The sequence below is a fragment of the Callithrix jacchus genome, chromosome 7 (genome assembly GCF_049354715.1).
Source record: "Callithrix jacchus isolate 240 chromosome 7, calJac240_pri, whole genome shotgun sequence".
NCBI lineage: Eukaryota > Metazoa > Chordata > Mammalia > Primates > Cebidae > Callithrix > Callithrix jacchus.
In genome coordinates, this window is record NC_133508.1 from 149,134,713 (window position 1) to 149,158,743 (window position 24,031).

The following is a 24,031-nucleotide window of genomic DNA, read 5'->3' on the forward strand; positions in this document are numbered from 1 at the left end:
ACAGGAGAAAAGATGTAAACTATTGGCTAAAATGAGGTGTCTTATTATTGACTTTCATCTATATCCTCTTCCATAGTAGGAATAAACAGTAGCTATACCGTCTTGCATGGCAACCAGAGTGCTGCTTGCACTTTTAGTGATTGCATCAGTCCCATGTAGATTGGATTAGCAAGGAGAGGTAAACCTTTAATTTGTTGGCCAGACTATAGTGGGAAATGAAAGTCTTTCATTACCTTTCCTTGCTAGCAATTGCTGTAGCATCTGGGATAGAGAAATATATACAGGAAAATGTTAGGGCAGATCAAACGTTGAAAGCTAGGACAAAGCAGGACAGAGAAGGAAGGATGATTCTACTTGTTTGGCACAGTTACATCAGTTGTCTTACTGACACATCAGGTATTATCCATAGTGGAAATTGAGTCCTGGAAAGGCTAAATGGCATGCCAGTGTCAGTTGCTATTTTTTCAGAACAAAAATTAAAATCCAAATCTGAATTCTGGCGTAGTGTTCTCTGTTATACTATACTGGGCTTTAGTGGTCTAAAGCTGTAAAGCAAGATGTTGAGGGCTAATTGAAATGTGTGTATTCATCCAGATTCTTTTTCAGCATGGATGGAATCTGAAAAGCACTCAGGTATCTAGTGTGTGTATCCTTCATCCCTAAATACACCATTAGCATCAGATGAAGGGTACAGTTGTAGTAAACCTCAGCAAACCTTACCTGAAGAACCTTTATTTTTATTTTTTTATTTTTTTTATTGCATTTTAGGTTTTGGGGTACATGTGCAGAACATGCAAGATAGTTGCATAGGTACACACATGGCAGTGTGTTTTGCTGCCTTCCTCCCCTTCACCCACATCTGGCATTTCTCCCCATGCTATGCCTCCCCATGCTATCCCCCCTTCACTGTCCCTTCCCTATTCCCCCCAATAGACCCCAGTGTGTAGTACTCCCTTCCCTGTGTCCATGTGTTCTCATTGTTCGTCACCCGCCTATAAGTGAGAATATGCGGTATTTCATTTTCTGTTCTTGTGTCAGTTTGCTGAGAATGATATTCTCCAGATTCATCCATGTCCCTACAAAGGACATGAACTCATCATTTTTGATTGCTGCATAATATTCCATGGTGTATATGTGCCACGTTTTCCCAGTCCAGTCTATCATCGATGGGCATTTGGGTTGGTTCCAGATCTTTGCTATTGTAAACAGTGCTGCAATGAACATTCGTGTGCATGTGTCCTTATAGTAGAATGATTTATAGTCCTTTGGATATATACCCAGTAATGGGATTGCTGGGTCAAATGGAATTTCTATTTCTAAGGTCTTGAGGAATCGCCACACTGTGTTCCACAATGGTTGAACTAATTTACACTCCCACCAGCAGTGTAAAAGTGTTCCTATTTTTCCACAACCTCCAGCATCTGTTGTCTCCAGATTTTTTAATGATCGCCATTCTAATTGACGTGAGATAGTATCTCAACGTGGTTTTGATTTGCATCTCTCTAATGACCAGTGATGATGAGCATTTTCTCATATGTTTATTGGCCTCATGTATGTCTTCTTTTGTAAAGTGTCTGTTCATATCCTTTGCCCATTTTTGAATGGGCTTGTTTGTTTTTTTCCTGTAAATCTGTTTGAGTTATTTGTAAATTCTGGGTATCAGCCCTTTGTCAGATGGATAGACTGCAAAAATTTTTTCCCATTCTGTTGGTTGCCGATTCACTCTAGTGACTGTTTCTTTAGCCGTACAGAAGCTGTGGAGTTTGATTAGGTCCCATTTGTCTATTTTGGCTTTTGTTGCCAATGCTTTTGGTGTTTTGGTCATGAAGTCCTTGCCTACTCCTATGTCCTGAATGGTTTTGCCTAGATTTTCTTCTAGGGTTTTTATGGTGCCAGGTCTTATGTTTAAGTCTTTAATCCATCTATTCCACAGAAATTCAAACCATCATCAGAGATCACAAACAACTCTATGCACATAAACTAGTAAATCTGGAAGAGATGGATAAATTCCTGGACACCTGTGTCCTCCCAAGCATAAACCAGGAGGAAGCCAAAACTATGAATAGACCAATAACAAGGTCTGAAGCCGAGGCAGCAATTAAGAGCCTACCACACAAAAAAGGCCCAGGTCCAGATGGGTTCACAGCCGAATTCCACCAGACACACAAAGAGGAGCTGGTACCATTCCTTCTGAAATTATTCCAAATAATCCAAAAAGAGGGAATCCTTCCCAAATCATTTTATGAAACCAACATCATCCTGATACCAAAACCCGGCAGAGACTCAACAAGAAAAGAAAACTTCAGGCCAATATCCATGATGAACATAGATGCAAAAATCTTCAATAAAATACTGGCAAGCCGATTGCAACACCACATCAAAAAGCTTATCCATCATGATCAAGTAGGCTTCATCCCGGGGATGCAAGGCTGGTTCAACATACGCAAGTCTATAAACATAATTCACCACATAAACAGAACCAAAAACAAAAACCACATGATTATCTCAATTGATGCAGAGAAGGCCTTTGACAAAATTCAACAGCCCTTTATGCTAAAAACTCTCAATAAACTCAGTATTGATGGAATGTGTCTCAAAGTAATAAAAGCTATTTACGACAAACCAACAGCCAATATACTGAATGGGCAAAAACTGGAAGCATTCCCTTTGAAATCCAACACTAGACAAGAATGCCCTCTCTCACCACTCCTATTCAATATAGTACTGGAAGTTCTAGCTAGAGCAATCAGGCAAGAAAAAGAAATAAAGGGTATTCAAATAGGAAAGGAGGAAGCCAAATTGTCTCTATTTGCAGACGACATGATAGTATACCTAGAAGACCCCATCGCCTCAGCCCAAAAACCCCTGAAACTGATAAGCAACTTTAGCAAAGTCTCAGGATATAAAATCAATGTGCAGAAATCACAAGCATTTCTATACACCAATAACAGACTTAAAGAGAGCCAAATCAAGAACAAACTGCCATTCACAATTGCTACAAAAAGAGTAAAATACCTAGGAATACAACTCACAAGGAACGTAAGGGACCTCTTCAAGGAAAACTACAAACCACTGCTCAATGAAATAAGAGAGGACACAAACAGATGGAGAAACATTCCATGTTCCTGGTTAGGATATGGTTTCACAATATTGTGAAAATGGTTATACTGCCCAAAGTAATTTACAGAATCAACGCTATCCCCATCAAGATACCATTGACTTTCTTCACAGAACTGGAAAAAACCACCATGAACTTCATATGGAACCAAAAGAGAGCCCGCATAGCCAAGTCAATTCTAAGCAAAAAGAACACAGCAGGAGGCATCACACTACCGGATTTCAAACTATACTACAAGGCTACAGTAATCAAAACAGCATGGTACTGGCACCAAAACAGAGATATAGACCAATGGAACAGAACAGAGGCATCGGAGGCAACATAACATATCTACAACCATACAATCTTTGATCAACCTGTCAAAAACAAGCAACAGGGAAAGGATTCCCTGTTTAATAAATGGTGTTGGGAAAACTGGCTAGCCATGTGCAGAAAGCAGAAACTGGACCCCTTCCTGACACCTTACACTAAAATTAACTCCAGATGGATTATCCTTTTAAGAAAGTACAGATTTCCAGGTCCTATCACTAGAGATGATTCAGTATATTTGGGATGAGGCATAAGAGAGTATTTTCACAAGATTCTCAGGATTCCAGTTCCTCTTCTGAAACCTTTGGAGTTACAACTATATTTAGGCACCACTACCATAAACTACCAAAAAAGATGTAATTCCTAGAAGCTGTGAAGAATAGCAATGCAGCTGAGGATGGTGGGTGGACAGTGGGACCTCTGCCACCTGCAGAAGGTCTCTGTGCTCCCAAAAGCAAATTACATTGACTTTAACTTCAGTTTGTCTTGTTCCATTCTCCAGAAACTTTTGTGTTCTTTGTACAGAATTCAGGAAATTCTGAGGGCCACACTCAAATACATTAAAAAGGTGGAATTTTTGAAAATAAGATTCATCTAAAAAAGCTTCCCAATGCTTGAGTAGAAACTATCAGTGGAGGTATCAAGGGAGGAGAGACTAGGTGACCACTAAACTCCTTCAGACTCTTAAAATTACAATTATTTTCTCAAAGGGGAAGAACATGAGTGCAGAGAGCCCTTCACTTTTAGCTAAAGAACTGTGCTACTCAAAGATCAGTTGGAGGTAGGATATCTAAGACTGAAGGACTAGTGCAAACTGAAAGTGATGGGGAAACAGACCTACTTATGGAGCCACTTCGTGTTCTTCATTGGCTGCTTTTGACTGAAATTTCTATCCTCAAATTATTCTAAACTGAAGCTGCTTCCCTTCAGTGAGCAGCCTCTCCTCCCACGATTCTGGAAAGCACACCTGACTCCAAACCTAGGACTCTGATACCCTGTGTCCAGTGCTGCTGCTGCTGCTGCTTCTACCAGTATCTTTTACCCTTCCTGTTAAAAGAAGTGGAGCTGCTGCCCCCCATGATTCTGTTACTCCAAACATATCCCCAGGTTCAGGACCACCATGGCCAGGTCCTCCACTTCTAGTCCACTTGATTCTTGTATGTATTGCCTTATTTGTCTGGTTCTCCACCCATAGTAAAAGCCAAAGAGACACATAAACAAGATTTTCTTCTTTACTCATCCTTACATGTCCACAGACTTATGTGGAGAGGCTGAGCATTTCAACCACAAAGTGTGTTCTCTGTTAAAGATGTTGTAATGATGGGAGAGGGCAGTTGCAGCAGCTTTTAACCAAGTACATACAATACCTGTACTACTGTTTCCTACTCTGTGTCACCTCTGCCAAAAATGCAGCTCTGAGCCCAGTTCTGTGAGCATGGTGTCAGAGCTCTCCAAAGTCCCAAGAAATTGATACCAGGGATCCAAATCTCAGACACCAGTTTTAAGCAATACCTGGATGTCAAGACTTAGATTGAGGTTATGGATTGGGGGGCTGAGAGCTTTGCTGATCCTGCCACACTGGCAGGGGCTGAAGTCCAGAACTGGCCTGTAGCTCTAGTCATTCTTGTTCACCACAGCTCTTATTTCACAGTTTTTTCTCTTGGTTTCTTCTGCTTTTTCTGTTCCTCATATTCAAGTATTTTCTGTTGGAAATAGCCTGTGGGTTCAGATACAGGTGTTAGAGGCATCTAATCTGGTCAAGCACAGACCATAATGAGCTCAGGAATAAGGATCAGAAATGTCCTGTGTGCTCCCCATACTCCCATCCCTGACAGGATATCTCTGCCCTCACAAGCTTCTGGAGATCCATTAAAGTTTGGTCCAAAAAGTAGCCCATAAACAGAGAGTACTTAGCAGGAATTAGCTGTAGACTAAAACAGAGGAAAGGGCTCAGTCCTGTCAGCTAATGAGTAAAGTAACTTCCACAAAATGGCAGCCCGTTAGACATCTTCTTAGGTTTCAGGGTGTCATTTCAACTCCACTAATAAGTCTACCTACAGCTATTTTGTGGGTTTCTAAAGAGAAGTATTTTTTCCTCCCCCTCCTCTTTATCCTAGAGGTAAACCCTCTCTGGGCTTACAGTGTACCTGCAGGAGGATTCTTGCTCTTCTCGGCTTCCTGGATGAAAAGTGAGAAGAGCTGTGTCTTCACAAACTTCTTCACAAACCGGCGTTTGGTCTTGGAGGTCAGAGCCTTACAGAAGGATCGCTCTTGGAAGTGACCTTGCCCATTTGCCTCCCGCTTGATATAGGAAGCATAATGACCCACAGTCTTGACAAAGAACTGCACAAAAGGACCCGAAACATGCTCGTTGATTTGTTCTGCAGCTGCAAGAGACATGAAGGCCATCTCAGAGGGTAGAAGAAGGATGAAATTACCAAAACTCACCTCCAAGCATAGCTTTCTCAAAGGCTGAAAGCTGGGGAAAGCTGTAGGAGGTCTGGGTATGGGTTCTCTGCCATTGCTTAGAAAAGAATACAATCCCATATTCAGATTTGCCCTAGCTTCTAGGTCTCTAGAGCTGGTCTAGAACTGCTGAGTGAGTTCATTTTAGTTCTGGAAGGGAATGATTGAGAATCATGCCCTTGCACTCCCTGGAGAGACCCAAAATAAGAGGGACCCGAGGACTTACTCTTTAACTCACTGGTCCCCTGACCAAGAGAGTCTAAGATGTCATCCTGGAGCTTTGGTGGCAGGATGTCTTTTTCATCACCAACCTAGAAGGACAGAGCTCAGAGGTCAAACAGAAAGAAGTGTGGAGTGAAGGGAGTTGGCAGAAAAGCATGAGGAGGTCATGAATTCTACACCCCCACTCCACCCACAAATAATCAGCCACATAGGACAGAAACAACAGAAGCTGTTTCTTGTCCTTCAGTGTGACTCTAAACATTAGCGAGGGATCCTCTCCATCCTGGTAGTATTTGATTTATATCCCTTGCTTGAAAGGCACAATCACTGATTGTCTTACAGTGAGATCATCTGTGTTTATGTCCATGGGCTCCTTGAGAGAGATGTGGTCTTTTTAGCACAGATTCTCATTCAACAAAGAACTTAATGTTTGTTGAAATAAGTGAAACCGGAGTGGTAGAGTTGGTGATGGGCCTGCAGGGGATCTGAACCCAGACACTTACCGACATTAAGAAGGTTCCTTCACAAAGATTGACCAACAGGACCTGAAATAAACAGAATGGCTTTCTCTGGTCCCCTTTCTTCATAGACCTCCAGAGGATTTACCATCTCAATTTCTGCCTGTGGCTGTACCTTTCAGCCCAGGTAGCAACAGAATCAATATCTTCAGTTCTCATTACCTGTCTAGCATTCTGCTTTGACACTATTCCCCTCTTCCTGGGGAAGGGGTGTGGGTGTTTGTTGGAAGGGAGTAGGAGAAGCAGCTAAGGTAGACAGGGAATACAACATAGAGAAATCACAGCCAGTCACTCCTTTAAAAAATCATGAACTTCAGAACCTGCGTCTACATGGAGCATTTAGTACATTGTACACATAAGTGCTTTACACCTTTGATTTCAAGCAACAGTCCTATAAGGTAGACACCATCTCCATTTTGAGGATGAGGAAACGGACCCAAAGAAGCCGCCCGAGGTCATACTACACTGCTAGTAGGAGAACCACTTTTTTTCCAAGCCTAGACTGATACTCTTGAGACTGCATTCCTCTCTACATTTCCCTTTCAACTCCCTGCTCTCTAGGACAGAGACCAATGTCCTTCTATTTTTTTCATGTTTGCAACAACTTATGTACAATTTTCTATTAGAAAAACTCCCTCGGAGCTTTGTGCTTTCCAGCAGGAAACAGCAAAGGAAGGAAGTAAGCCCAGGATCAACAGAAAGAGGGAAGGAAAGGAAGTGAGGATAACATGTGTCTACAGTCCTCAGGTGAGATAAGCACCGGGCTGGAACTTGGGGACCTCAGTTTTAGCACTGGCTCTGTCACTGCCCAGGGAGCCTTCAGTCTAGACCAGAGATTACAAATAGGCATCCCACTGGGTTATTCCAACCAGCAGATCTGTTTCTTTGATCCTCACAGTATTTTTAAATAATTGAATTGGTTTCCAATATTTAAACTGGACTATCTCACATAAAACTTGGATTTGGGGCCTCTCCTGAAAAGTCAGGAGACCTGACTGGTCCACATTTCTAAAGGGCAACACTCAGATGGAATTGAGTAGCACCTGTCTGCTTTAGGCAGGGCGTGTTCTCACCAGTTTACTGTAATTACCAAACTCCTGTCTTGGTCATTTAAATGACTGCTGGGCCTTTCTTTTGCATTTGTGACCCTTGGTCTTGACAATAGAAAGAATGATCCCTCCATTGTGCCTTCTTCCAAATACAAGGAAAGAGAGAGTGGACAAAGTATGCCAAAAAACAGAGCATGCTCTGTAATTATCTGTCGTCAGGGGAGAAAAGTTGAACTAGTCCAGGCCTGAAATCACTTGTATACATAGGCTCAGATGCCTTCATGAAGGGAAGGCTGTTCCTTTGAGGGATTGGGAGGAAAGAGTGTGTATAAATAATTTGTTTTTCAAGATTGTTCCCAGAAATCTTTCCAGTATTTGGGGATATTGTCTGGGGAGTAATCCCTTACCAAAAGCCAGAGTCTGAGTGGCCATCAGGAGAGGAGTCACAGCTTCCAGGGAGCTGGAGCTGCAGAATCAGGAAGTTTCATAACTTCTGGGGTTAGCAAATTTAAATGTTTACTGCTAAACATGGGGCTAATACTCTATCCCAGTTAGTCACAAGGCTAAGGCTGGTTCAAAGGGCATGTGTACTCAGCAGTCCTAAGGAAGGACAAGGGGGCCAGTGGAGCAAGGAAGGGAAACAGCCTACTCTACTTCCCAGCAATAGTTTCTATAGGAGGGGATTTGGTTTTAGCTGCGCTCGGTTCCACTGTTGTCTGTGTGGCCTTGGATAAGTCTCTGGAACTCAGTTATCTCTTACATAAATGGGGAAATCCTACATGCCTCTTCAGTAGCTGACTTTTAGACTCCTACTCTCCCCTTAGTAGGCTCTAGTGAGTCAATGTTTATAGCCAGGACGGACATTCCCAAGTCCCTCTTCTGGCTTCAGATATAATAACATGCTCTCTTTTCAGAGTCCCTACTGACAACTCTAAAGCACATGTTTTGAGTTATTTTTCCAACACTGGGGATAGATTTATGCTTTTGGCGTCCATTTTCACAACTGAGTCCTCTGGTGTGTCTGGGGCACTGCCAAGATATAAGAAACTAACAAAATCAAAGAGGATTTAGACCTATATCCTCATTAACCAACCTTAGCTCTGAGCTTCTCAGAAAGATGACTTGCTGCAAAAACCTGCATGTTCAAGACCAATAGTTTGCCAGGGGGCGATGTTAGCTCACTTCCAAGGAATTCAAATACATTCCAGTGGGGTGTGTGTTGTATAGACCAGCTGTGTCATCTATTTGGATGAGATGGAACCCCCCAGTGACTGCTCAATAGGGCCAGCTGGCATAGAACAGTCTGATGACCCCTGAATAAGCTATCCACTGCCCCTTAAGTCTAAAGGGAAATCCTTCAGAAGGGAGCCTGCATTTATTGAGCATCAAACATGTGTCAGGTGGTAGGTTAGGATACAGAAACTAAAGAAAGAGGTGTCACTACACTGCAAGATCACGCAGACACAGGAGGGTGGGCACACGGACCCTACAGCCCTACACAGGCGGTTTCCCCAGAATCCTTAAGAACTGAACACTGTTGTCACCATTTTAAGATGAGAAATCTCAGGCTTAAAGAGGTAAGGTAACTTGCCCCTAATCACACAGCTATAAGCAGCAAAGCTGGGATCTGAATCCCAGTCTGCCTGGCTCCAAATCGTGCCCTCTTCGTGCCACATCATACCTCTTCCATAGGACTGTCCATGACCTCCTGCTGGAAGCGCATTTGTACTCCAACCATGAAGGGGGTGGGGCAGCAGACGGTGGCCAGAAGGCTCTCAGGGACAACAGGGATGTAGGTGTGTGCCCAGCTGAAGGGGTAGAGCAGTGCAGCGGCAGCATGGATGCACTGAGACAAGGTGCTAGGACAGAGCACAGAGGACGAGAGTCAGGGCCTGCACCTCCATGCTACACACCCCTCATCACCCAACACCACCAGCAACTACAGCAGTGCTGCCCACGCCCGTGGCAGAAAGGCAAGTCTGGGGACCATGCTGGACACAGAGCTTGAACGTACATTGCTGGAAGGGAGGGACAGAAACTAGAGAGGCTGAGGCTCCACTATTAAGAGGGGGCCTTGATTCGATCCTTCTTTTCCCAGTTAGTCTTCTCAACTTACTATTGGCCAAAAATAATAGTGACTCCAAAGAGGAGAGAGAAGAAGAGTTGCTTTCATTCAAGCAGATAATTGATTGAGCCCCTAGGATGAGGATACCTGGAAGAGTAAGACACTGACCCTGCTTTTAAGGAATTCAGTGTAGTTAAGAGACAAACATGTAAGCGCTGGGGGCCCAGCAGAGAGGAAAGCCTTTTTACCTCCCTATGGCTATCCACCCTCATCCCCAGCCTTTGCCCTACACAGCCTCCTCTGGGCACTCAAGGTTATTAGAGATTACCAGGTTGCTGCCTGAGTAACTTGGGAAATTCCCAGGTTCTAGGAACCTCTGCCCAGCAATTCCTGCATGGAAAGTCCCACAAAGATGGCTCCTCAAGACCTAGCAGTAAAACATCCCTCTTCACGCCTGCCCCAGTCACAGCTTGGCCCTACTCCTCATGCCACCACACACACACACAACCCCACTCTGTCTGCTCTTTTCTCCACTGGCTTTCATGGCTGTTCTTTACTGCAGCCAAGTTGCTTCAAAGTCAAGGCCAATAAAAGCACAGATGCGGGAATCCTTGTTTCAGTTCTTGGTTTCAAGCTAGCACTTCCTGAATTAGCAAACTTGAGTCTCTGAGAGGCCAGCCAAGGCCTAGACTGACTGGAAGTCCCCTCCCTATCTGAGCTTCGGAGAGCTGAAAAACTCAGTGTGGGAAGGAAGTAGGGAGTGGTAGGATTTCCCTAAAGAAAGTAAACGTCTGAGAGGTAAATCCTGCCAAGGTCCACTTCCCAAACACTGATTTAAGGAGGAAAGGCAGAATCCCAGCTCTAGTCACAGGCACTTCTGGTTGCCATTCAGGGCTGGGAGTGAAAGAGCTCTTTCCAAAGCCAAAGATGATGCCACTCCCTTCCAGGACTACCTACAACTAGTTCCTTTTTGGTCATCACCCATTTTTACAGAGTCTTCAACACAGAGACCCCATTGCTTGCCCAAGTTTCCGCTCTGGAACCCATGACATTCAGCTGAGCCTGTGATTTCTACTGACTCCCTAACAGCCTTTTCTTCTTCCAGAAAAGATAAAAGCAGGGTTGTCAACCTAAAATCATTGGTTTTCTCCCTCCCCAGATATGAATAGAAAGTCCACCCCTACCCCTACTATTTTATGACTTTTTTCATTCTCCATTCTATTACATCTTCCCATGTCCTTCTCAGATTTGAAGCCCCTAAGAGGGAGAGACCCTGATATAACAGTACCCTGCTTCCATTAACACTGGGATATACTCAGCTGAACTGAAGGGTAGCAGCTGGCACTAAGCCACATGTGCTCGGCAGGGTGTTAGGTACCTAATGTGCATGTTTTCATTTAATCCTCTGCACAACCTGATGAGGTCATCACAATCATTATTTCCATTTTCAAGAAGTTAACAAACTAACCTAAGGGGAACCTCATAGCTAAAAGTAGAAGAACTGGATTTAAACCTCCTAATTCCGCTGATCTCAACCCCTATGCTTTCAACCACTATATAATTCTGCATCCCCTTCAGGTGAAGGACCATGTCTTGTTTGTATCTTCCCAATGCTTGGCATCTGGCAAACAGGTGACACACGATGTTTGTTAAATGAGTATCTACCTCCTCCCCTGTTCTCCACCCTCCCTCAGCCTTGCAAGGGCAAAACCATGTCTGCATTCACCCTAACTGGTCCCATCTGGGCTGTCCCAGGAAAACTTCCTGTCCTTCTCCCAGCTAAGTCAGGAACATTCCTCAGGTCCAGGCAGCAGTCCTGCTTGGAGGCAGAGGCAGTGGGGGTGGTTCAAAACAGCTGTTTCTCTTGGTTTAAAGTACAAGGACCTGGACACACGGGGGTGAGCACATGGGCCCTATAGCCCAGTTTTTCCTTGGAGAACCTCATCTGTTCCCTTGAACCCAGGGATACTGGGCAGTTCAGGTGAGCAATTCGGGGGCTCGGCCCACCTGAGACCTTCAGCCAGGAAGATGATTTTTCTCTCCAGCACAGCAGAGGCGAAGATCTGAAGTATCTGCTCAAAACTGAGACAGTGCAATAGAGAACTAAAATCCACATGTTCCAGATGGGAGTCCAGGGGCCGTGTCAGTGAAATGAACTGTGGGGAAAGCAGAGAGAGAGAAGGTGTCACTACACTGCAAGATCACACAGACCCCAGAGTGCTGGGCCTCTACCAGCCTCTATTCCTTCTCCTCCAAGGAGTGAATATAACCCTGTCTCTCTTTCCCCTGCTAATGGGCTGGAGGACAGCTCTGATGTTATCTCGAGTGTGGCCCACAAGGTCCGGTACCCTCCCTCGCTTGCCTCCCCGAGCACACGCTCCTCTCACTGCACTTCACCACATGGGCTTCTGTTCCTTGAGCAATCCCTTCTTTCCTGCCTGCAGCCTTCACAGTGTGGGCCCTCCTCCTGCACTGCTCTGCTCCCTTCATTCTTATCCTCTTTCAGGTCCCAGAAGGCCCGTCTTGGCCATGTGATGCTTCCTCTCTTCTTCTCATGTAGCACCCTGATTTTTCTTTCAACAGTTACATAATTTTTAATTCAATATGCACTGGTGGGTTTATTTAACATCTACCTTCTCCACTGGACTTATAGTCCCAAAAGGTCAGAGTCCACACTCATTTTGGTCACCATTGTATTCCCAGAAAAATAGTATAGCTTGGCACACAGCAAGCATTCAGTACTTTTTTTTTTTTTTTTTTTTTGAGAAAGTGAAAACTTCTAGCCTCTCCCCTTGTTTTCCTGTGGGGAAGCCAAGGTTCAAAGGTGTACACAGATTCTTCAGAGTTCCGGGAGTAGTCAGGACTGGAATTCTTAGAACAGTGTTCTACCTGCTGCCTCGGTGTGTTTGGTGCCCTAAAACAGCAGCATTTCCCTGTACGTGGGTGGATACTCGGAAGTGGGGACGGATGATAAGAAATGGGCAGATGGCGGGTGTAAGGTGGAGACAGGACAAACAAAGAGGAATGGTGTGGGGGTGGGGGCAAGTAGCAGTCTAGTGGCGAGGGAAAATGTCCTTTATAGTGCCAGAGGCCTTCACTTACATGGTTAATTTATTATAAATAAAAGTCTTGGTGGCTTGAGCAATGACTAAGTGCTTGTGGGTATCAAGTTAGAATCAGAAAATTCACGTTGGATTTCAGCTTTGTCCATTCTAACCAGTCCCAGTCCCTGTCTGGCTCAGTTTCTCTGTATGCTAACCTGGTTAATGGTACAACAGTGGTGAGAGGTGCCACAGATGCCTATCCTCTCCAGTTAGAGGTCTCACCCATTTTGCTCACCTCAGTGCCTGAGTCGGGGATGAAGCTCTTGAGAGTGACAGTCTTCCCAGGAGCAGGGAAAGCTGCCTCTCGGAGGCCCTGCATGAACGGGTAGATGACAGCCATGGAGATCTGATGTCTCTTCTCCACTTCATCCAGGATCTGCAGGGAAAAGAACCAGGGGAGGCATGGCTCAAAGGGACACTGCTGGGCAGGTGGCCAAGACTCTATGTGCCCCTAAGCATCATAATGTTCTCACACTGGTTCAGCTGATCCTCATGTATCTTTTAGGGCCCTCCAAAAACTGGTCCTCTCCCTCCCTGGCAGAGACTGGGCTCATGCTAAATAATCTGTGGTTTATCTCCCACACGAGACTGCTTTTATCCAGCTTCTTTCTTTTAATTCTCTCTCTACCAATCCGTAGTCTTCCCCTCTTCTAACACCAACATACAAGTATCTCCCTGGGAAGTCACCCCAGAGTAAAGTCATCACCCATGATGGTACCATGTCCACACATGCTGGTTGGAGCAGCAGCCAAGATGCCTAAGCCTCTTGGTACCACTCTGTCCTCCAACTCCCGCTGTAGATTCCCAGGGTCAGAGACTGCCTCCATCCCTAGAAACACTGCACAAAGGAATGCTCTGCCCCAGCAAAACTGACAGAGTTCCCTCCCCGCCTCCTCCAAAGGTCCCACTGGGAGCAGAGCATAATGAAGTCCTTTTTGGCCACCAATAGATGGCATGGCCCCCATGGATTCTGCTTAAATCCTGGCTCAGATGCACTGGCACTCAAATTAGCTCCAGCAGAAGAAGTCCTGGGGACCTCAACTGTTCTCCTACCCTTGAAGGAGTCAGAATGGGTCTTATAACTACCTCATATTTGTTCAGTGCTCTGCCTTTTATAAAGAGTCTTCTCATATATCACCTCACTTAAGCCTCACATCAACCAGCAAGATAGGAAGGTGAAAGATTATTACATCCATTTGACAGATGAGGAAATTGAACCTCAGGGTAGAAGGCGTTTGAGTTTCTTCCTCTTGTCCTACTTCAGCGACTTTCTTACTTGGCTAGAGTGGGAACAGTGGCTATCTCTGCAAGGAATCCAGTCCGCTAGATTCAATTTACACTTTTCTCTTAAGCGCATGCCCCTTTGCCTCAGTTTCCCCAAGTGTGCTTTAACGCTGACTCTGGCTATGGGAGAAGAGCTCCACTAAGGGCTTAGGTTGCGCAGGCAGGACTGGCAGTCAGAGAGCCCGGAAGATGGACAGGACTAACAGGCCCTGTGGAATCCTGTTCCACCCCTACCTTGGAGAACAAGCCGAAGCAGCCAATGCAGCTGATGATGCAGTACACTTGGGGTAGGCGAGGGCCAGGTCCGGCAGGCTGGGAAGGGACAGAGAGGCTCCTTCAGTGCCACAGCCTCCCCAAGGGCTTCTCCTAACTGGGTCTGAAGGAGTACAAGGCTGAGGGCTGGGAGGGGGTATTTATGGTGAATGGTGGGTGCAGCATGGAGGTCAGAGTAGCCACCAAGGTCAAAAGAAGAAATCCTTGAGGGTACTGGGTGGGTTGGTGGGGAAATGCTGCTGCCTTCAGTGCCAACACAATTTGGGGTCAGCAGAGAGAGGGAGCAAGTGTGCCTTAGAGATGAAGAAACAGCTAAGGAGGAAGGCACTGTAAAAGCGACTTGGGGAATCCTCCTGAGACCTAAGATTTGAAACTAATTGTCCAAATCCCAGCCTCTGCTCTGGGAGACTCCAGGGGCCAAGGTAAGCAGGCCTGGATAGAGCAGGGAGAGAGAGGAGTCAGTTGGAACCTCTCACAAAGAGAGTTACTGAAAGCCAGGAGGAACACAGACCAGAGCCTAACCAGCAGGGGGAGAAGGGGCATCAGGTCCTCGTGCTTGTGGAGCTGCAGAGGGAGCACTAGCATGGCAGCAGGTCCTGGGCTGTGCTCTCTCTACAACCAGTGCTGCCAACAAGACTGGACTTCTGCAGCTCTGCTTGAGCAAGCCCAGCTGTGGAGCTGAGCAGGCTTCAGAAAGGAAGGGGCAGTTCTAGGCTGCACAGACCAATAGGCGCCTGCAGTATCCAATCTTTCTGCTCCCATCCACATTGGTCAGAACGAAGGAGAAGGTCTCCCTAAGAAAGAGCAGACAAGCCTTGATTTGCATTGCTCACCAGATTCTGAAACAGGAAAGTGGTCAGCATTAGGGGAGCTGATTACCCATAGGAGTCAAGTTAATCAAGCTCTAGACACATGATCTCGTCTGATTTTCAAAACAACTCTTTGAGGTAGCTTCAGTTATTATTCCCGCTTTAAAGATGAGGGAACTGAGGCTCTGAGCGGCTATTCCTAATTCAAGGTCACTCAACTCATAAATGGAGATGTCAAAACTCCAGCAGCCGAATTCCAGGGCTGATGCTGGAAGGGCCTTCGCTACCGCCTTCTTAGAGGCCAACCGGCTTCTGCTAAGCCCGGCGTGGACCAGCAGCAGAGTCAAAAGCAGCAGCAGGTGAGAGATTCTGGCTCTCTGGGCAGAAGGGCCTGATCAAACTGATAGCTAATATCCCTGGACTTGAGGGACCCTGGGCCAGATGTTTACAAACGAATCAATTCCACTCCCAGACGGAAAAATCAACAAATGACAGCAGTGAGGGAGGCTACAGGAGCCACAGAACTCACACTTGTTCCTCCTCCCCAAATCCAATACCCTTGCCCAGGGCTGAGTAATTACCTGGGATACTCAGTGAGTGATGCCCACTCATTACCATCTGGGAAGCAGAACAAGGGGATAGCTTTGAGCAGCCGCTCCTCCTCTTCCTGCTGACCCCGAAGCAGGTTCTCCCGCTGTTAGGAAAAGGAAAAGACAAGTGGATATGAAGCTGGGGGCAGAGGTAAGGAGGAGAGGGCTTGAGAGGTGGCGGGCTTCCTTTGAGGCTCTAAAGCAGTCTGGGGATAAGCTTCTCCACTAGCATAGGGATGAAGAGTGCATTTGCCCAACACTCTGCAGTTTACATTCTGAGTCTGGTTGGAACAACTCCAAAGCTGAAACAGCCCCTCCTGGGTCAACTCGACATAAGCTTGAGTTCAACCTCAGTATCTTGAGGATCTACATAAGAAGGGGACAGGGCCATGTTGAATATAGAAAAGCCCTGAAATGGCCCCTGAGAGGACAACATCAGAGAGGTACCACATCAGAGAAGAGAAGCGGCCAGCTCAGTGGCACACCTGCTAATGAGAAGGGTTAATGAGGATTCCCACCCCTTTACCTGGTGTAGGATCAGACAAGGAGTCTGATGCTTGGGCTCAGGCTGAGGGCTGTGCCTGCCCACCAGTTACATGCCTGCCCACCAGTTACATGCCTGCCCCACTCTCTCCTTCCCACACATCCCAGAGAGGGGACTCCTTCTAGAAGGTCTGGCAGAAAGTAAGCCTATCTACAGAGAAGGGTGACTGAAAATGGGATTTGGAAGACCTATGAGGTCCCCTAAAAGGCAAACTATCTTTCCTAGTTTCCCTGCTAGGAAGCTTAGGTCAGTCCCTCACAAAGAAATTAGACCTAAATTCTGCGAGTGATAACAGAACTGGGGCTGTGCTAAGAAGGAAATGGAGAGCAGCGAGCTCAGTAAGAAGGAAATGGAGAGCAGCGAGCTCAGAGCTCAGGGAGGCTCTAGGCCCAAGCCCCGGTAGGGTGAAGAGAAGGAGGTAGAAGGCCCATGCCCACCACCTTCTAAAGCTCCCAGTCCTCTGGCTACCCCTGCCCCTCCCTCAGTCCTTACCTTAGGAAATTGGTAGGTGATTATAGGCTCGTAATCATCCTCTGAACGTTTTTTTTTTAGAGAAACCACAAGAAGGTATTCAAAGAAGTGCTGCCCCCCAGCAAAGTTGGGCAGAGGGTGCTCCTGGGCCCTTTCTGGTTCCTTTAAAGCTTCCCTCGAATTGTCCTGGGGTGGTCCTGAAACCGAGACACCAGAGCCCAGTTAGTATATCACGGATCCATTCCTGGAGTGGAGTCTGTGAGAATCTGAGTGCCCTCCGCACCTCAAGGCCGCCCTGCCAGTGCTGAGATACCTGGACACTGGCCAGCACAACCAGACACTCAGGATCAGGGCCAAATGGGCAGTTTCCACACCTGCTCTGGGAGACTTGAAACCATGGGAAGCCAAGAGCTGGAAAGAAACCACCAATGCAGAAGCCACGGAAATATGCTAGAGAGGCCACAAGAAGGCTAAGGCCCCAGGGTACCACAGAGACTGCCTAGGCTATTGGATGCCCCTGGCAGTCCTGGCACAATATGCCTTGAGAGTTTAGCTCATACTAGGTGAATAAGAACAGGCCCAAGGGACATGTGACTGTGACCACATTAGCCCCACAGAGGGCATGACCAGTCTTAAAAACCATCAGAGGAAGCCTCCTGGCCCAGTCACATGGGGAACCATATGGAGGCCAAGATATAAAGGAAGAGGAGGAAGGAACATTTCAAAGAAGAAACCGTCCGCCTATGAGGGTCACCTCAAAAACAAGGAAGTGGGCAGTTCAGTCCTGACCTGCTCTGGGCTGGAGCAGTCGACGTCGGAGGAGCCTGAATGCCCGGCCTACCACTTGTCCTTCCATCGCTGGACCTTCAGGGCAGAGCAGACTCCCCTCTCCCCTAACACAGAAACACTGGTGACAGAAAGTCTGAGAAAGGGGCTGCTGCTTCGGTCTCCAGCCACAACTCTGTGAAGCTAAGCCATGCGCTGTTTTCCAGACAGGGGAGAGCAGTTTCCATCCTGTGCACCCAGTGATTGAGCAAGAAGGATGTGACAGAACCCAGGAAGGCAGCAGAAGCCAGCACCAAGAGAGTCAGCATCCTGGCACTGCAGCGCAGATCTCAGCTCCTCCCATGGGCCCCAGGGTGTGGTGAGAGAAAAGGTCATGAGCAAACACCTCTGCCTGAAAGTAGTCAGAAAGGCCTGACTAGTTCTGGGCTAAGAGTTTTGAATCTGGGCTGCAGATTGTGCACAGAGTTTATTTACAACCTCAGAACAGTGGATAGTGCTTGATAGCATCAGACTATGGGCCCTGGAAACTGGCTGGTCTCAGGATAGAGAGCCTATATCCCCATCACTTGGATTGCTGACCTTTCACTTCTCAACTTGATCAATGGAAGTCGAAAACCCCAGCAAGGCCGCCTGCTGAACCCTAGAACTTCCAGGACTTCCCGACCTAGAGCACATGGCCAAACACTCTCTGCAGCCAGGATGCCATTGTCCTCCCCTGATTAAGATAAATAGACTTCGCCTAATAATTAACCAAATACATTAACTCCTCCAACAAAAGAAGGAGTTCTGGAAATCAATACCCGAGAGCCTCCTTTTCTGATGGTGCAGGAGAGAGTAAAGTCCATCTCCAAGCTGAGTTCTTGATATTTTGGAAATGGCTACACTGGTACATTTCACCCCCTGCAATACATCCTGTGGGCTAAGGCAGAGAGTTCTGTCACTGCCATTTGTTCCAGGGCTCCAGCAGTGTCCCTCTTCCCAAATAGGAAGCACTGACTGAGGAGACTGTCCCCAGCCTAAGGTAGGAGACTGATTGTACCAGCAGCCTGAGGGTGATTCTGTGGCAGTGGAAAGCATCCGGGTGATCTCCACCCAACCCCTATTTCTGCTCACCCTTCCTCCCAGTCAGGCCAGGTCAGCTGTTCTGCCCAAGCTACAGACAGAGCTGCTAGTCCACTGCTGTGTCTGGAGACTAGAGAAGAGAGAAAGAATAGCAAAAAATCACCTCAGATTCTCATAGAAACCCCTGAATTAGTAAATGCATGGAGAAGGAGGGAAAGACTTTTGCCAGGAAGCTGCCTTAAAGGGAAAGCAGGAGGCAAAAGGACCCTCTGGGGCCACTACTTTTAGAATAAGCAGCCAGGCCAGGTGCCGGGCACGGTGGCTCATGACTATAATCCTAGCACTTTGGGAGGCCGAGGCAGGTGGATAACCTGAGGTCGAGAGTTCGAGACCAGCCTGGCTAAAATGGTGAAACCCCATCTCTACTAAAAATACAAAAAATTAGCCAGGCGTGGTAGCAGGTGCCTGTAATCCCAGCTACTTGGGAGGCTGAGGCAGGAGAATGGCTTGAACCCGGGGGATGGAGGCTGCAGTGAGCCAAGGTCGTGCCACTTCACTCCAGCCTGGGGAAAAAAAAAAAGGAGAAGAGATTAGAAGCCCTCTGGAAGAGAATAGGGTGCTGGGACAGGGTAAACAGATGCTTTGCTCCTAAGAGTTCTAGACCCGGCTTCTGTCGGACTAGTAAAAGCCAGGACTCGTGGCCAAGCTCATTTACAGTAAATAAGGGTGTTCAAGTGCTTTAATGGGTGAGAAGAGTGAACCAGGACACTTGGAGCTGGCACCACACCTTACCTGCAGGCTGCACAGACTTGTTGCACAATCCTTACCACCCTTCTGAGAAACAAGCGTCTTCCTGATACAGATGGGGAAACCAAGGCATAAAGTAATTCAAAAGCTATTAAAATTGGCAGGATTTGTAGGGGTGGGAATTAGGAAAGCTCCCTATCCACGCTCCTGCCTTCTGGCTGCATCTCTTAGGCTGTTTCACAGAGGTTTTCAAAGGACAGTGAGAAACAGAATCTTATCACTGATTATTGCAGATTCTAAGGAGACTGTGCCTTTCCCTAAATCCTTTGGGCTGCATTTTCAGTTCATTTTCTTCTGCTTTATTGCAAGAGCCAAGAAAATAGCAAAATTAAGAAATCATTGACAAAAGAAAGTAATTCGAGTTGGGGGATAAGGCCTAAGAAATGCAGCAAAACAGTTTTCTCCCCTTTCAAAAGGGGTTATCAACAGGAGAGAAAAGCATAAGAGAAAACTAACACATCAAACTCCTAGGTTTCATCTAAGGCATCCCATTTAATCTCCAGTGCCCTAGAAAGGAATTATTATCCTGAGTTTTAGTTGAGGAGGGAGCCACCCTTTCTAGCGAAATCAGGAATCTGGTCACACTTGTTCCTCCACCAGAAAGCCTCTCCCACAGACACCACTGAAGTCCCAGATCTGACTAGAATATAGGTGAGGGGACCTCCAGAATATTTGCTGGAACCTTGATCTGGAAAGCTGGTCCATCCCTTCCAGCTCAGCTGCTCTCAACCCAGGACCATTACCACATCACTCCTTGTCACCAGGGTAATTACACACAAACACACACACACACACACACACACACACACCCTCCCTCCTAATATACAACTCCTAGGGCCAGAAAGTCAGAGGAAGGGGAGAATCCCCAGGCAGATGGAGGATGGTATGGAAGATGAAGAGGGCAAAAACTCCTGGCCCGACAAGTGTTAGGCTTCAGTTCTTCAGGCTTCCTCAGTATCAGGAAGCTCCTTCAGGCACAATCATCAACCTCATGTTGGGGTAGGGGTGGGTGGGAACAACTGGAATGTCTCCTCTGGGCTGCAGGGGGCAGACCCCTCCCATTCACACAGATGTCCCAGGATCTCGGAAGACCAGGACAGACCAGGCCAGTGCTCTCCAGAGAAGAGACAATGTCAGCCTCATCCTGCCTTCTGCTCCCGCCACTGCATGGTCCCAGCCCTCTGTCCCAACCTGTGGTCTCTGACCTCTCCTAGATGGAATGGCCAGATATTGGAGATCTGTGTCTAGAGAGGACACTGCAAATGGAGAAGGGGCAGGGTGTGCCAGGAGGAATTTGAACAGGACTAAGAGGAGGTTACTCAAAACTTAGAGGTCACTGCAGTTCAAAGAAGGGAGGGCTGACCTCACTCCCTGGGGTCCCCACCAAGGGACTAAGAGAGGGGCTCACGTGGCCTTCTGGCATGCCAATGTTGGAAGGGGGAGGTGGTCTGGGAATGCCCCCTGCTCACTTTCTCATCCACTCTTTGCTCCTCAGACGGTGGGACCTCTGAGCAAAGTATTTAATGGTCGTAGCTGCTTAGCCATAGGACAGGCTGGTGGCAAACCACACAAATATTTGCTGAATAAATGAATGAATTTCTAACTGCCCTCCTTCCAAACCCCAGGGCTCTGCTAAGAAAGAAAAGAAGCTGCTTCTTTAGTTGACTTCTAATTTAATCCCCACAATCCTCGACGGGGTAATGACATCCATTTCACTGTTGCGGGGGCTGAGGGGAAAGGAAGGGGGTGCCCTGTCTGAGCTACACGCTGGAAAGCAGCAGCTATGCAAGTTCCACCGCAGCTCCGCTGGAGGCCACACTCGGAGGGGCACCTGGCCGCGGGGGGTGGGGGTGGTAACGTCATTGGGGAGACCTGTGTTAGTGGCCGGTGGCTATGAGGGACAGGGACAGGGGCGCGGACTCGGAGGAACTGGGCAAAGGCCACGGCGGAGTACCAGGGCAGCGAGGTGGGGCGGGGCGGCGGGCACGCCGGGAGCTGAGGCAGTGCCTCCGGGAGGGCACCACTACCGGGGCGCTTTCAGGCACACTGCGGTTGCACCACAAGCTTCCTGGATGGAAGGACACGTGGCCCCGGGGCCCCACAACGGTTTCCTGTGTCCCGCCGCCTCCCCCTCGCCCCTGCAGGCCTGGCCAGGCCGCCGTCTCCCGCCCCCGCCCCCACCTGGCCCTCTCCCTTCTTCCCGCGCTCTCTGCCGCTCACCTGCCCCCGCGTAGCTTCCTGAGTCCCCCTCCAACCGCTCCCGGATCTCGACGCCCGGTGCTGCCCTCCCCCGGGCCCCCGCCGCCAGCCCTAGCCCCGGCTCCGCGGTGCCCACGCCGTCCCCGCGCGCTCTCCCCGGCCGGCACTAACCCCCGGAGCCGCGCTTCAGTCTCAGGCTGGCTCGAAGGCGGCGGCCGAGCCCATCCATGGCCCCTGGAGTGCCCGGTGCCCGCTCCCAGCTCCGCGCTGGCCCCGCCCCCCTATCCTTGACCTTCGCGGGTCCGACACTTTCACTTTCACGCGGGGGGAGGCCGAGGGAACAGGTTCGGGCGGCGCGGCGCACCTTCCGGGCTCCGGCCCAACCTCCGGGCGCACCTGGGCGGGCCCGCTCTGCCCTCGCCCTGGGCAGGGCGACGTGGGGTGGCAGAGGGCGCTCGACGCGCGTCCGGGACGGGGCGGCGCCACCTCGTTTCCACCCTCCGTGGGGCTCCTGGGGAGGCTTGACTTACCCAACCCTCCGCAGCCCGCAAACGCGCGTGTCCTGGCTGAAGTCACCATCTTCCAGGTGGCTCCGAACTAATCCCAAAAGGATGGAGTTTTCAGTCCTCACACCTTTCCAACCCCTCCACACCTCCTCCTGCAACTGCTTTAGCGTCTGGACCATATCCAGGTCCCTTGTCCTTTTTAGGCTCTCACTCGCCGGGTTCCTGAGGAGGAACTGGAGATGTGGATTACGGACCTGACCCTGCCTTCCATTCAGACTTGTCCTTGGGCAGACCAGCAAAATGGGGGTAACCCTGCCATTCACAGAAATGTGAAAGTTCGGGAATAGAAAATTTTTTGTAAGTTGTTATTTAAGGGACTATTATTGTCGTAATTGTTGCAGCTGTCCCTCTCCCATTCTAATCCCGAGTTTCAATGCAGCCTTTCTGCTCCTTCTCCCTTTCCACATCATATTAACTTCCAAATATGTCTAGGCTTTAAACTTCAGGTATCAGCCATGACATTGTGGGTCTGTTAAGCTCACTTCCTCCTGGGAGATCTGCCCTAGTTCCCCGCTGTCTCCCAGGACATTATCTGCAGGGCTGGGAAGTGCAGAGTCCATCTGGGGTTGCCTTATTCACAATGTTTTAAGGTCCTTTCAGGAGTGCAGGCAGAGGGAAGAAGGGACTCTGGCAGAAATATGTCTGAGATCTGTGGGTCTGACTCCCAGACCTACAGCCCTCTTTTCTCTTCCCAGGCATGGCCTCCAGGTGACTCTCCAGTCACCATGGGTGAGCCAGAATTGGGAATCCAGCCCTAGTATTAAACTGTCTAGTCTTAGCCCAGAGGTTCTAAAAGCTGACTTTACTCTGGCGGTATGCAATTTTGCACTTAATTACAGTCTGTTTCTGTTCCCTATTCTTTCTGTATTCCTGCACGCAAGGACATATCCCTTCCCCAAGTACCTTTTCTGGGCTGGACCCTTGTCTTACACATCTCTCTGTAAGAACAGTCGCTGCTCATGATACACCTGTTCATTTGGTTGCATATTATTGTGCCTTAACTTCCCCAATGTATTTTGTAGTGGTCCTAACCAAACTAACTTCCTTTCTCTAAAAGCAGATGAAGAAAGCTGTGTACACGTGCACCAAAAAGATAAGTACAAGATGTTCAAGGAAACCTTATTTGAAATAGACTCACACTGGAAATAACCTCAAATGTCTATTTATAGTAAAGTGGGTGAATCGCAGTATATTCACATAATGAAGTACTACATAGCAGTAAAAATAAATAAACCACTGCCGCATGCAATAACATGGCTACATTGCACAAATGTAATGTTGAGAAAAGGAAGCCAGACACAAAGAGTACATTATGTAAGAGTCTATTTATATAACACTTGTAATAGGTGAAATTAATCTATGGTATGAGAAGTCAGGATGGTGTTACCTTTAGGGAGGAAGAAGGAAATAATGATTAGGAAATACCATAGGGTCTCTTTCTAGGGTGCTGGTAACGTCCTGTTACTTAACCAGGTGGCAGATACATAGATGTATTTGCTATGTGATCTTTCTTGGCGCTGAACACTTAGGCACTTTTCTATATGTATATGAGACTTTAAAAAGAGTTTCAAAGCATTCGTTAGAATGTTAGGGTGACATTAATGAAGGTAATGAAACAGGAAGAAGCTAGTTCAGAATAAAATTAGAAATTATTGGGATGGGAGGAAGTAGAGCTAACTAAGTATAATCAGCATTTTTGAGAAGTGTGAATAGGAACAAGTTAATTGTTCCATAGTTAGAGGAAAATTTTGGTTTAAAGTGATGGATTAAGATGGGAAAGATGAGAGCG

The 24,031-nt window shown here is 47.6% G+C and overlaps 1 protein-coding gene across 2 annotated transcripts; it reads right to left on the bottom strand.

The window, feature by feature from the left end:
- Window positions 1–4,643: 4,643 nt before the first annotated feature.
- On the bottom strand, window positions 4,644–22,089 carry DENND2D (DENN domain containing 2D). Of its 2 annotated transcripts, none has more exons than XM_035252452.3 (12): window positions 21,848–22,089; window positions 16,844–17,019; window positions 15,799–15,911; window positions 15,133–15,202; window positions 14,370–14,447; window positions 13,087–13,227; window positions 11,755–11,903; window positions 9,364–9,541; window positions 6,619–6,660; window positions 6,120–6,204; window positions 5,575–5,814; window positions 4,644–5,144 (listed from the first exon to the last, which is right to left on the bottom strand). In XM_035252452.3, exons 1-12 carry the CDS (start codon window positions 21,903–21,905, stop codon window positions 5,068–5,070), a joined length of 1,407 nt encoding a protein of 468 aa, XP_035108343.1. In that variant the 5' UTR covers window positions 21,906–22,089; the 3' UTR covers window positions 4,644–5,067. The 2 variants fall into 2 exon arrangements, with proteins under 2 accessions (XP_035108343.1, XP_035108342.1); XM_035252451.3 differs by lacking the exon at window positions 21,848–22,089 and adding an exon at window positions 17,612–17,871.
- Between the last annotated feature and the right edge of the window lie 1,942 nt (window positions 22,090–24,031).